Below are 14,125 nucleotides of genomic sequence, written 5' to 3' on the forward strand. Positions count from 1 at the left end.
CATATAATTAGTGGTTTTTTGTGTTGCATGTTTACACGATTTAAATAATTTATTTGAAAATGATAATTTTTGTTTATTTTTAAATTAATGATTTTTTTTCATATTTTTTATTTGTAATAATGTATTATAAAATATAAATAAAGATAGACAAAAACTCCTATAAGACGGTCTCATGGGTCATTTTTGTGAGACAGGTCTGTTATTTGAATAACTCATGAAAAAATATTACTTTTTATGCCAAAAATATTACTTTTTTATTGCAAATATGGGTAGGGTTGACCCGTCTCATTTGTGAGACCGTCTCACAGAAGACCTACTCATAAAGATATATTTTTTTTTTTGAAACCAGATAAATATATGATTGAATATAAAAATAAAACTATTTTAAGATAATAACAGTGAAATTACTTATAAACAACAATAAAAAACAAGGACCCAAAAAAAATCAATATAACTTCATTATGAGCTATAAAACACTATCATTATTCTGATTGGATTTTGTAGGTGTAAATCAAATGAATTATTAGAGATAATAAAAGAAGAAAAAACCAAAGATTTTCCCTTTGCAACAAAAACAAATTCAAATAAATAATCCATTTCTTCTTCAAACCCTAAAACCCCGCCACCTCTGCTCTCCTTCCTCACCTCATACGTACATGGCGCGTGAAGAATATCTGAATATTTATCAACGAACACGCGCCTGAAATTCGTGATGCGCCGCCACTGATGCAGAAGCTGCTGCGCGGAACCACCACTGGTCTTCCCGTTTTATCCGTTAACGCTTAACCAATATCTTCCCCCCCAACTCTCTGTAATGCTAGCTTCTTCTCATAATATTGCCAAGAAGATGTCTTTTTCGACCGCTACTCTTCGCCACCTTCACCCTTTCCACAACTCTGCAAGTACCCTGTCACAGGGAACTCGGTTTACAAGCATTTCTCCTTCCAGCTACCGCCTCTGCAGTTGCTCGGTTGAGAATGGTGGCAATGCGGTGCCGTTTAGGGCTTGGGTTGTAATGAAGGAGGCTTGCTGTAGAAATATAGGCAGCCCATCTCACAGGGCTGCCTGGTTTGCCACCATTGCCTGCAATTTAGATAAGGGTAGTCACGAATTAGCTGTGGCGGCGGAAAGTGACGGAGAAGATGAGACTGAAATTGCCAAGGCAAGTGTGCAGAGGAGGCGTGGTGGAGGTGGCGTCGGGGTGGCGGGGGGCCCCGATTTGCTGGCAATACCTGGAGTGGGACCGAGGAATTTGAGGAAGCTGGTGGATAAGGGGTTTGAAGGTGTAACTCAGCTCAAACAACTATACAAAGACAAGGTAAATTTACTGTAGTCTAATAGTTGTGCTTGTTGGCAGAATCTTGAGTAGCGTTGAATTTTTAGTGCTTTTTTTTTTTTTAAGTTGGATTGTTCTTGTGGACTTGGACTAGTGTCGGATGCGAAATAAGAAAGAGGGAGGTTAAAATGGGGTTTTTGTTCAATGACCATATGCAACTGAGGTGTGATTATATCTTTGTGGCCTGACGTTGATCTGATCTCCTTATGTTATGGTTAGCAATAGTCAACTGGAAAAAAGTATTTCTTTATGACTCGTGGTTTAATTCATATTATCCTGTCCCATCAAGGCTGTGACTTTAGTTGACAAAATATGTAGCTGGTAGTGGAAAATTGCCCTTGGAAATGGCTTAAACAATTGTCAGATTTAGTGAGTTAAAAGAATTAGACAGCATGCTCAGCTTAAGCACTTAGCTTGATCCTCCTGTGACAATTATATGTTTTTTCTGTAGTTCTATGGAAAATCAAGTCAGAAAATGGTTGAATATTTGCAAAGTTCAGTTGGGATTATACACAAAAACCATGCCGAGAGTATAACCACCTTCATCAAGGAGAGTGTGGATGCGGAGCTGAACAAGGATGGATTGAAACCTGCCCAGGAAAAGCGAATCACTCTATGTGTTGAAGGAAATATCAGTGTTGGGAAAACCACGTTCTTGAGGAGAATAGCTAATGAAACTCTTGAGCTTAGAGATCTTGTGGAGATTGTTCCCGAACCAGTTGACAAGTGGCAGAATGTTGGTCCAGATCAGTTTAATATTTTAGATGCATTTTATGCTGAGCCGGAAAGATATGCTTATACCTTTCAGAACTATGTGTTTGTTACTAGAGTTATGCAGGAGAAAGAGTCATCTGGCGGTATTAAGCCTCTCAGGCTGATGGAAAGGAGTGTTTTCAGTGATAGGATGGTAAATATTTTTGTTGCTTGCTTACCATATCCAGTGATACACCATTTCTTATCAAAAAGTTTAATATTTAATGCTCTATATTTGTCTATATTTCTGCATAGGTCTTCGTGAGAGCTGTGCATGAAGCGAAATGGATGAATGAGATGGAGATTAGCATATATGACTCATGGTTTGATCCTGTTGTTTCAAGTTTGCCTGGTCTTATTCCTGATGGTTTTATCTACTTGAGAGCAAGCCCGGATACTTGCCACAAACGAATGATGTTGCGTAAGAGAGCAGAGGAAGGTGGAGTCTCTCTGGATTATCTGCGTGACTTGCATGAAAAACATGAAAGCTGGCTTTTCCCATTCCAAAGTGGGCATCATGGAGTTTTGTCTGTCAGTAAGCTACCTACCAACAGCGATTGGCTTCTACATCCCAAAATACAAGATCGCGTGTTTTATCTCGATGGTAATCACATGCACTCAAGCATCCAAAAGGTATAACTTAGAAACTTGCATCCCAACTGTTTTGAGGAGTTTGATTTTTTTCAAAATAGGTACTTACCTTTTTTGGTGATGCGTAGGTTCCTGCTTTGGTTCTTGACTGTGAACCAGACATTGATTTTAGCAGAGACATTGAAGCTAAGCGGGAGTATGTGACCTCTCCCTGAATTCATATTTGTGGTTTTGTGAACTTTTTTTCTTGCTGGACGTAGACCCATCGAAACTATTTGAATTCTGATGAAGTAGTCTTGAACTTGGTGCTCTAATTTTGTCATTCACAGATTTTAAGCCTTTGCTCTTGAACTGTCATTATTATTTCCCAACAACGATTTTTATGATATCCTTATCCTTGAAGGTACGCTAGCCAAGTTGCCGAATTCTTTGAGTATGTGAAGAAAATGAAAGAAGCTTCATCTTCAAAGGTTGGAAAAGAAGATTCGGCAAAGAGCAATCAACCTCAGGTGCTACTACCTTGTAACGGAAAGCTTTGGATGCCTGGTACACCACCTTTCCCAAATTCACCTCTAGAGTCATTGCAATTTAGCCGTGCCATGTCATGTATGCCCCAGTAGCTCAATGTCATCCCTCCATGTTTATGTGTTCAAAGTACGTGTTTTGGTTCGATTCCTGTAAAAAGGTGTTTTCCCGCGAACCACGTCTTTTAGAATTGTGGAGAATTGTAACATAGGGATACGAATTTGCTCTCTAGCATCTTCTTAGTAGATCTATTTCTTTGCATTCCAGCTATATGATTATATGTAAATGGATGATCTGTGGATATTGAATTCATATACCACAATTACAAGTGGAGTAGTGGCAGTTCAGAGCCGAGTTTGGGCAAGAAAATTTTGTTGAGTTCAAGCTTGACTGGCTTTTTTCCAAGAAAATCGAGGCCAAATGGTAAATTAATTAATACTTTTTTAAAATAAAAACACAAACAGATGATAAATTGTTTGATCTGTGGACAAATGATTCAAGGGTCCAAAAACTATGTACATATATATTCACCAAAATTTCATAATTACAAAGTTAGTACAACACGCACGAATATCATTCTTTGTTAGATGGACTACACGATGACTTTACTTTACTTTTGGAGATATACCTACAAGATGCTCCAGCTTTCGTGTTTATTATTCCATGAGCCATGATGATATTCTTTGGGTGGTCACATCCAACATTATCAAAAGTACACTTTTTTGTATTTGATTCCAGTGGGTAGATATCTTGATATAGTAAATCAATATTTTTGATATTAAAAATTAATAATTTTTTCATTGATCAGTTGATTTAGAAATATGTTTCACAAAATTAACTCATGAGACATATCTGTTTAAAAAATAAAAAATATATAAAGAACAAATGACTTTTCATTAGTTTTTATGTCAACATCACAACGAGTGTTTTAAAAAAAAGTAAATAAGATGAACACAGAGATGAACATTGTATGAACTAAGCGAATATATACCAATGTCCATGATATCGTTAATTGATAGTTATTTAGGGGCGTGTGTGATAATTATATTTTATATCTATTATTTCGTTTGTCTAAGAACGTTGAGGCTGATTAAAAGTGTTGGCCACTGGTCAAAAGTATGGGATCCAAAGACATTTCAGGGTTTTTTTCCTCATGAAGAGTTAAAGCGACCGGTAAAAGATCTAGCACGCTTTACTAAATGTGGAAACATGAAACACAAAATAAAAAAAGAAACAAAAAAAGTTGATTATGTCATAGATTATACAATCCCAATAAACTATGGCCTAATTTTAAATTATTATTTGGCCTCAAATGTTTCATGTTTGCAGATTTCCAGGCAGAATTGTAGCTTGAATCATAATATAATATATATATCCAAATGATCATAAGTACGTACTCTAATAAAAATGATGTGAAAAAATAAATATAAATTACATTATCTAAGAAAATTGGTTATTTGATTCCACCTAGCTAGCTAGCTACATGAGCAAGCTGAATACTAGACTCCTCAAGTTCAAACGCTGGACTGCTCAAATTATATCCTCTTTTATTAAGATGCTTCGAATTTGAATACTAGAGTAAACTAGGCAACTAAGTCCAAAGTCCAATTATGTCTCTGAAAATATACCGTAAGTTTTGAACTTTATACCGTATTAAAATTTTTGGTATCGGTATGGGATTTGCAAAATTTTGGTATCGAAATTAAATATATTTTAATTATATATAAGGAGTTTAAAATATATTTTAATATTTTTTATATAATGTTGGTATAGACGGTATTATATCGATATTGTACCGAACTTCAGTATACCGAAATATCGATACGGTATCGATATTTATTTTTTCGATACGGTACGCAGTATTATTCGATAAAATCGGTATATCGTACCGAACGAGCCCTCGAAATTGCAATGAGACTAACATAGAGAAACAGAAAAGACAATTTTCTATAAAACTATAATCGAAAACTAAGCGAGTGTTAATTCCCCTCAAATATATATTCTGAAATTTCATTACATGTGGTGGTGGTTAAAAGCAGGTTTGATTTTTTTATTATCATAATTACTAATTAGGAGGTGAAGACTCGAACTCGAGTTTTCCCTATTTTTTAAATTTTTTTTTTTTTTACTAAAGGGTGGGGTTCGAGTTTTCACTTATTGATAGACATGTAAAATCAATTAAGCTACGAGTCCGATCTCAAGCTGGTTTGATTTATGAATGATCAATAATTTTGTGATAAAAAGAAAAGTGAAAGCAGCAAAATTAAGATAAGTCCAGAAAAAGTCAAAGCCATGGAAACCCTAATCCATCCTCCAATCAATGAATAGAATGACGTGTGCAGTTATCAGTATTTTACAGTATAAACCTCCCACAAATACATTTCTATTTTTGACCCAACATTCCCATATTGTTCATCCCCAAAATTTTGCGTTCAAACCCAAAAAAGAAACACACGGTGAAGTTTTGACAACGCAACAAACACTGGAAAACTTTTTTTATAAAAAGAAGAAGATTAATCATCCATCAAGAAACTACCAATGACACTTGAACTAATAATCAATTAATTAATTAACCAAGAAAATGCAAAAACTATGGGAAGAGGATGGATGAAATTATTGAGAATCTTTGGGGTTTTCATCACCACTGTCGCTATTTTGGGGTTGATTTTGTTCCAAATTCATGCCCAAACCAATTCTACTGTTATTGCTATCGCTAAATGAGGCCAGAATTCCCATATTTGTCTCCGTCACACCTAAACCCAGCTGCTGAACGGCAGGCGGCGGCGGCAGTACCATCGAACCGATCTGAACTTGATTGAACCGGCTGGCGCCGGAAAACTCGAAACCACCTATTCTCTGCATGGAAGACGCCTTGTACTGCCATTCCGGCTGGCCCACCGGTGCTGTGGACCCGCCTCCGGTCATCGGGAGCATCCAAAAAGCACTTCCCACGTTGCCCACTGCCGCCGGAGCCACGGCCCACATGGCGGGACCGGAGATGTAATTCGATGCGTGAGTCAGACCGGGTTTCGGGTCTGATACCGGTTCTTGGTCTTGATGAAAACCTGTTCTTCCCGGTTTAGGTGACGCTGCGCAGCTGCCGTCTTCTCTGAACCGTTTCTTGATGAAATTCTCTTCTGGGTCTAGACCGAAATTACTGTTTGAGGTGAGCTGGGGGTGGAAACCCAGCATGCCCGGTGCTCCGCCGAGGAAGAGCGGCGCAGATTTCGACGGTGGAGCCGAAATGGTGGTGCCGCTGCTGCGTAACGAGACGTTGAGAGTCGAAAAGTTAGCCGGGATAGTTCCGGTGCCCGTGGCAGCTATAATCGCGGGTTCAGCTTGATGTAGCAGCCACTCTATGGTTTCACCATCAGACTTGTGACCCAATTCCTTGGTGAGCTGAAAAACACGAGCTGCGCATAGAGCCGGCATGCGTATGCGCCGCCCTCGGCCATCGACCTTGGTGTGGCGGTCTTTAGATGGTGGCTTCCTGACGGCTTTCCCAGCCGCAGGATCACCGTTATCGGCGTCGTTTTGGGTTGTGGTAGAAAGGGGATTTGTGGTGGGTGTGGAAACAGAGGGGACTAAGCTTCTTGATTGGTGCATGGAGATGGAGCCCATATGGAAGGGGGCATGAGATTGGGGTGGATCGGGTTGACTTTGGTGGTGAGACTGAGAGATGAGTTGCAGGGAGGAAAGTGATCCGTGGTGGTCTGAGTTGCCTTGGTTTTTGGTATGGGACTCCATATGTATCTCTTGGGAATTGGGGGAAAACTTGGTTTGGAGTCAAAATTTCAAGAAATTAGTTTCTTGGATCTCCAAAACATGGTGTATAATCAATCCATCTATCTATCAAATTTGGAACAGAGAATTTATGAGAGATTAGAAAGATAGGGGGTGGTGTAAATCAACTTTGTTTGGGGAATCAGTCGACTGAGCAACAAGTGGAAGTGAGTATTAATGGTGTCTTTTTTCACTGAATGTGTTGTGGTTGACTGCTGTCTTTTGGGAGAGAGAGAGAGAGAGAGAGTAGGTGTGTGTGTGTGTGGGCGTGAGGAAAAAAGCTAGAATCAGTGTGTTAGCTGGTTGGTGGGGTCCAAGTGGTGGGGACCTGCCAAAAAGATTTTTATAGAATTTATGGACTCCAATCAAGTTTTTTTTTAAAATAAAAAATACTGTTGGACGGATCATGATTCGATGAAATTTAATTCCGTATTCATTTGCTGTTTACCATCTTAGTATTAAAACTTCAAACTTTATATATAGGTACATCTGTATGTATATATATACACACACTGGTCTCTTTGACGTATACTTTCACAATTGAAATATTTATTTAAACATGATGATTATCGAAATTTTCATGTCAATAGTTTCGTGCTTTTCATGTGATCAAGTATGAAACTGGGATATCTATCATGAGACGAGTCGACTCGATCCACATATAGAGTGAAAAATCATATTTTTGATATAAAAACAATAATTTTTCATGATTTCGGTCGAGAAAGAGATTTCTCTTACAAGAATTTTTGTGATGAAATTGGCCCAAGATTAAATTTCTCAAGATATTTTTCTAACTGTGATCAAGTTTTTGTATGATTTAAAAAAATTTATGACGTATTGTTTATCACAAACTATAAATTTTGATGGGAATAACACGTGTTAGATTAGATGGTTTCAATGCTTTTGTTTTTAATAGAATTGGAGTTTAGCTCCTTGATTTACATATATGGTCAAAACTAGTTGATTTTTCGTATGCGATTATAGCTTATTTCAAGAAAAGCCAAGAATTGGGGCCGACATGCAACTTACTCAAAATTCATGGACTACAAAGCACCTACATGTTTTAGTAGTTTGCATGTAATTTAGTACAACCCTAGAATTATATATATTGCATCATATGAATATAAATTTTGTAATCTCTCCACTACTTCATATTCACACTAACTACAAAGTATCTTAGCTACAACTTTATGTAAAACAAATTTTGCACTTAATATTGACAATTTGCTTCTATATAGAAATCTGATATATATATATACATATATTGTAAGTCTACAAGTGTCGATACATATCGTGAGAAATTCTTAGTATAAAAGGAAAGAACAAGAGAGTTTAGCTCCGCTGGCCTCCTTCAACTATTACATTAATGATGCTTGTCAGATTCAGACACAATCAAATGGGTGAGACTATGCTCCACCAGGTGTGCTACACCTGGTGAAGCTAAGCCCTTGGATCAAGGGAGGGCCCACATGATAACATGTGGGTCCCACATATTTTTATGTGGACCCTATTGATCCAAGGGCTATGCTGCACCTGGAGAAGACTCACCCCAAATATTATTACATCAACAGTATGATATATGAATTCTGAGTCGAGTATTGTTTCTTTATGGTAAAAAAAATGTTAATCTTTTGAAAACTAACATGAAGTGCAGGGGCTGAATAATATAGTCAACTATTTTCTTAGGTATTTAGAAGCTGAATAATATTCAATTTTCGGCATAAAAATTAAAATGTTCAATAGAAAAAAAGAAAGATTGTTTTTTTAAAAATAAATAAATAAAACCATGGCGAAAAATGACCCACCAAGCCAATTGAATGTCACTCCAACACGCATTGAGTGCACACACATGTCAAAAAGGCATCAAGTACGTACAAAGCTTTTTCCTTCAATAATTTCGAGTAATAACCAATCAAAACTGTCCCCACCTTCATTTTTTTCTAATAAAAAAAATAATTATATATTTCATGATGCAAAAGTGTTGCGGTATTTAATGCAGTCAAAATAGAAGAAGGGGAGATTAAATACACCCAATCCGAACCCTTTAGGCAGTGCATGCAGCGCATCAGAATAGTACACGAGTGAAAGCAGGGACCATTTAGAGAAAGTGAAATGGATCCAAGACACAGAAACAGATGAAGATTTTGCATATCAAGATTACATTTTTTTACATATGTTTTCATCTTTTTTTTTTAATTCTTTCACATACCTAATGTACCATGTAATTGATGAATATCCAATGGAAATGATCCATTAACAAGTATGTTAAAGTACATAACACGGTTGTTTTTATTTTATTTTATTTTTTTACATGCAAATGCATGAACAAGTGATTACTAGTTTCTGTAACAACTTCAAATGGAAGTTAAAAATATGCAGATTTCAAAAGGACAGATTGCTTTTCCTCCAGTATCCAACCACCATCTGACACCAAAATTTAATGAAAATTTTGCTCGCAGATGCATACCATTCTCAGATCATTAAAGATTCTCATCAACTAGTTCTTTTTTTGATAGCTCATGGCATGTTCATAGATAATTTCTAGTCCAAATTTTAGATATCGGATTCGGAGTTTGTATAGAAACTGAAAATACATTCAAAAAACGAAGCAGAAATGATCAAACGTCCTTTTTCCTTTTGGAATATTAAGAGACTTCGTGTAGCAAGAAATTATATAGTACACAAACACAAACTATATCACACCTACAATAAGAGATACTGCCAGAAGAATCGTTCTCTGATGAAGAAACAAAACAGGGACTCACTTTTTTGTTGTTCTTTACCATTACTTTGTTCGATGCAATGATTCTTCACGAGTTCTCAGCACGTCCACGAGGAAGATCGCTTTATTAAGGGCTTCATTTGCTTGTCTTCTTCAAGAGAAATCATTCCCAAGTGTGAAGGATCCTCCAGCATCATTTTTGCCACAAGATATCCAGCAATTGACCATGTTTGGAATTTTCTAGCTTGTTTACCGATGAATCTTCCTAGTTTTCCATCATAGTATTCAGGCCAGCTGTCCTTCAGCAAACGGCTCTCTGCGAGATCAATTGCTCGTCTTGCGATTTGTGGGCGTCCAACTTTAATGCACGCAGCTGTTAGAAGCCATAGAAGCACTGCTCTCCGAAGCAAAAAATGCAGTAAGAAAAAGCATCAACTAAAGGTTGCAAAAGTTCTCAAAAATTAATGACTAATGAGAGCGAATAAAGAGAGTATGGTAAAAGAACCTGGCCAAGATCCTCCGTTATGATAACTCCATCTCGTATTCTTTGGATCACAGCCAGTTACGATTCGCCACTCGTGATTTTCGATTGCTGGATAAGAAATTTTTAGAGGCATTTCGCCGACCAGCTCCTCCCACCTTTCTTCTATAAGGTCCATAATAGCAGAAGCTTGCTCGGGAGTGGCAAGGGACGATAATATGGCAACACAATTTCCTAAAGCAAACCATCTAAAATCCATTCTTGCAGGACTCACGTTGCCAATAAAATAACCACCGCGTGTTGGCATAAAATCGAACACCCACTCAGGGATTGAATCTGGAATAACATTAAACTTATTTACAGCAGTGTGGGAGTATTCTTCGGTTTTGTAGCGATATATGTCATTCAATTGTTGAAAATCAAGCCAAAAGTAACTTCTCATATGGTAGCTCAAGGCATGCAAGCGCTTCACTATTCTTTCAATGAACTCTTTGCCTTCTGCATCGGGCTTCAACATTGCCAAAGCACATCTCAGTGCCATAAAAAAGAGTGCTTGAATCTCTATGGGGTATCCATATATTCCCTGATGAATGAAATATGGCATAAGAATACAAGTTTTTTAGCACAAGTAGCAACAAGTGTTGATCACTAACTTCAGTTCTATGTTGATACATACAATATATTTGAATCCCAAACTGGTTTTTCTTGATTCTTAAAAAAAGACACTGGATAAAATTGTCAAGGTAAGGGTATTAAGGTATCTCACCATTCTACGATCAATCATTGAGCATCCATCAGCGCATAGCAAAGTTGGAAATGTGTCAAATCCTTCTGAAAGACACAAGCCCATAATAAGTCTCAGTCCCCTTTGGCACTCTGGTGTTTCGGCCAGAGATAGGTCTCCAGTCGATTTTGTATATGCACGAAGAAGAATTATCCACCAGAAACCAGAATCCACTGGTGCCACTCTTCCAATCGCGCTCTCACCAAAATCTGCTACTATTGTATCTGTCTTCCGGACGGGGTCATGAAGAACTTTGAAACTGGCAGGCATAACACCCTCACCAAGCTTGAATCTATCTACTTTCTTTTCCCACCCTTGAAGTTGAAGTGTCTTCAACAGGAAATTCTTAACTACATCCGGCTCACCATTCATTAAAAAGGCCAGTGCACTCGGTACAAAATCTCGAACAAAAACCTGCAGTGCACAGATTGACCGGAAAAAAAATATAAATATAAATATTGTTCACCTCCCCATGTAATATCGGAGTTATCCAAATCCGGATACCCACAAAATTTTAATATAATTTCTACCTGGTCATAATTTAAAACCTCCTCAGAAGCATGATCATAAGCAGCAATTGTGCCAACTGGTTGACCCCGGAAGGAGACCAATGACCGGCGGAGGGCTTCCCAAGCATCAGCAACTATTGGATGTGGCTCGAATGAATTCCGAGTGGATGAAGCAGGGGTGTTCAGTCCTGATCGTCCCGGTGAATGTACATGATCGTAATGCTCTAAACCTCTCGTCAAACCAATAGATAACTCGCTCAAAGACCTTTCATCAAAAGATCTCTGTCTCTCTATGTTTAACCTGGGCTTATCAAGCAGCTTCGAGAGATCATAGTCATTGAAATCAGGGATTGAGCAATATGAACTCACTTTTTTAAGTCCAGTTTCTTTAGTACCATCCATGCCACCATTCATTCCATCCACGATATGCTTCACTTTGTCCATAATCTCTCTCGTTTAAACCTGAGTATCCTCTACAACAAGAAGTAACATTTCCTCTTAGACCTTCATATATATACAGAGCACACAAGGGATATCAGAAGAAGATGGAGAAAAATAGTTGAAAATGTCATGTCTTGATCACATCTTTTTTCCGTCTTGATAATGCACTATGCAGAAAGAGAAGTCGAGAGACTTATAAAGATTGTAGATATCTAGATTAAACAGAGATCTGATCATTTGATATCGCATATCTAGATGTAACACCCAAAAAAATGGGTGAATTTAAAAGCAAGACAAAAGGAAAATTTTCGAAACCCAATACTAAATTAGGATGCAAGAAACTATAGAATCATCAACAAGAAAAGCAACCGTTCCCAAAATAATCAACCTCCGAACCTAGCATAGCTAAACAAGGAGATGTAAAATCCTACAAACCACCAAATTCATTCAAAGTCATAGTATTCCAAACTAAAGTAAATGAAAAAAAAAAAAAGGAGCAACGGAAAATCGGAAGTAGATAAAGTTTGAATCTTTTGATAGCAGGTAAAACATAAACAATCACCTTCATAGATATACAGAGCACACAAGGGATATCAGAAGAAGATGGAGAAAAATAGTTGAAAATGCCGTGTCTTGGTCACATTTTTTTTCCGTCTTGATAATGCATTATGCAGAAAGAGAAGTCGAGTGACTTATAAAGATTGTAGATATCTATATTAAACAGAGATCTGATTATTTAAATTTCGCATATCTAGATGTAACACCCAAAAAAATGGGTGAATTTAAAAGCAAGCCAAAAGGAAAAAATTCGAAACCCAATACTAGATTAGGATGCAAGAAACTATAGAATGTGATTCATCAACAAGAAAAGCAACCGTTCCCAGAATAATCAACCTCCGAAGCTAGCATATCTAAACAAGGAGATGTAAAATCCTACCAACCACCAAATTCATTCAAAGTCATAGTATTCCAAACTAAAGTAAATGAGAAAAAAAAAAGGAGCAACGGAAAATCGGAAGTAGATAAAGTTTGAATCTTTTGATAGCAGGAAAAACATAAACAATCTGCATTACACCCATCCGTAAAACACAGAACTTGGTAAAATACCAAAACACAAAACCACAACTTACAGATGATTATAGGTTGACTAAAAGCACAGAGATTTATAAGATTCTCTGAAAAATAATAGACAAACTTCCAGAACAAACACAGATCTAAACCCATTCGTTCACACACGTACATTCAAGAAACACACAGTACATAAGTAGACACACACACACACCCAGAGCTTCAAGAAATATGGATACGTGGAACGGAGATAGAGAATTTACCTGCTCAGCGGCGGCCGGTGGGATTGCCGGAGGAGCAAACAAGAGAGATAACAGAGGGCGAAAATGGAGGAGAGAGGAAAAAGGTTCCATGGTGAGTGGAAGCAGATACTTATAGACCACTGAAGAAAGAGGAAAAAATATTATTGTGTAATAAAGTTATGTTTGTTGTGAAAAAGTAAAAATTTATGGTAAAAAGTAAAAATTTTAAAATTTAAAATATATCAAACTTTACACTTTATAATATTTTTTTCTCAACTCAATTGTATTTTTCATCACAAATGAAGACCTATTTATAGATACACATTTGAGATTAGTCCAAAAATAAATACATCATCATCTACATCATCACACACTAATTTTTCACATTTTACAACTCAATATTCAACATTCAACATTCAATATTCAACATAATATTAATAATAATATATTTTTCAACACTCCCCCTTGTGATGATGATCGTGATATGATGACTGTCTTCATTACGTGTTTTATACTGCATCGTTAAAAACCTTACTAGAAAAAACTCAGTGGGATAAAAACCATAGTAAGAAAAAAAGAGTGCAGCCACGTAAACTCCCCCTCATGTTAACATGAGTGATTCTTCACAAATTTCGCAGATTGCGCATCCCAATGTTGTATATATGCTTTCTGAATATCGTCGTGGGAAGTGCCTTTGTGAAGAGATCTGATGAGTTCTCACTTGATTGAATATAACATATATCAATATCTTTATTCTTCTCAAGCTCTTGAGTGTAGGCAAAGAACTTTGGGGTATATGTTTTGTTCTGTCACTTTTGATGTATCCTTCTTTCATTTGAGCAATACATGCAGCATTGTCTTCATACAACGTCATAGGCTTCTTGTCTACT

At 37.0% G+C, this 14,125-nt stretch overlaps 3 protein-coding genes across 3 annotated transcripts; 1 reads left to right on the top strand and 2 right to left on the bottom strand.

The window, feature by feature from the left end:
* The first annotated feature begins 562 nt into the window (after window positions 1–562).
* Window positions 563–3,559, top strand: LOC140865368 (uncharacterized). Its single transcript, XM_073269982.1, has 5 exons — window positions 563–1,318; window positions 1,788–2,243; window positions 2,345–2,722; window positions 2,809–2,876; window positions 3,084–3,559. The coding sequence occupies exons 1-5, from the start codon at window positions 815–817 to the stop codon at window positions 3,298–3,300; spliced, it is 1,623 nt and encodes a 540-aa protein (XP_073126083.1). The 5' UTR covers window positions 563–814; the 3' UTR covers window positions 3,301–3,559.
* Window positions 3,560–5,796: 2,237 nt separating this feature from the next.
* LOC140865258 (transcription factor TCP23-like) lies at window positions 5,797–7,290 on the bottom strand. Its single transcript, XM_073269829.1, has one exon. It carries the CDS (start codon window positions 6,950–6,952, stop codon window positions 5,819–5,821), a length of 1,134 nt encoding a protein of 377 aa, XP_073125930.1. The 5' UTR covers window positions 6,953–7,290; the 3' UTR covers window positions 5,797–5,818.
* Window positions 7,291–9,603: 2,313 nt separating this feature from the next.
* LOC140859794 (probable alkaline/neutral invertase D) lies at window positions 9,604–13,363 on the bottom strand. The gene is made up of 5 exons (XM_073262354.1): window positions 13,257–13,363; window positions 11,506–11,957; window positions 10,958–11,389; window positions 10,216–10,774; window positions 9,604–10,104 (listed from the first exon to the last, which is right to left on the bottom strand). The coding sequence occupies exons 2-5, from the start codon at window positions 11,926–11,928 to the stop codon at window positions 9,809–9,811; spliced, it is 1,710 nt and encodes a 569-aa protein (XP_073118455.1). The 5' UTR covers window positions 11,929–11,957; window positions 13,257–13,363; the 3' UTR covers window positions 9,604–9,808.
* Between the last annotated feature and the right edge of the window lie 762 nt (window positions 13,364–14,125).

The sequence above is a fragment of the Henckelia pumila genome, chromosome 4 (genome assembly GCF_033568475.1).
Source record: "Henckelia pumila isolate YLH828 chromosome 4, ASM3356847v2, whole genome shotgun sequence".
Taxonomy (NCBI): domain Eukaryota; kingdom Viridiplantae; phylum Streptophyta; class Magnoliopsida; order Lamiales; family Gesneriaceae; genus Henckelia; species Henckelia pumila.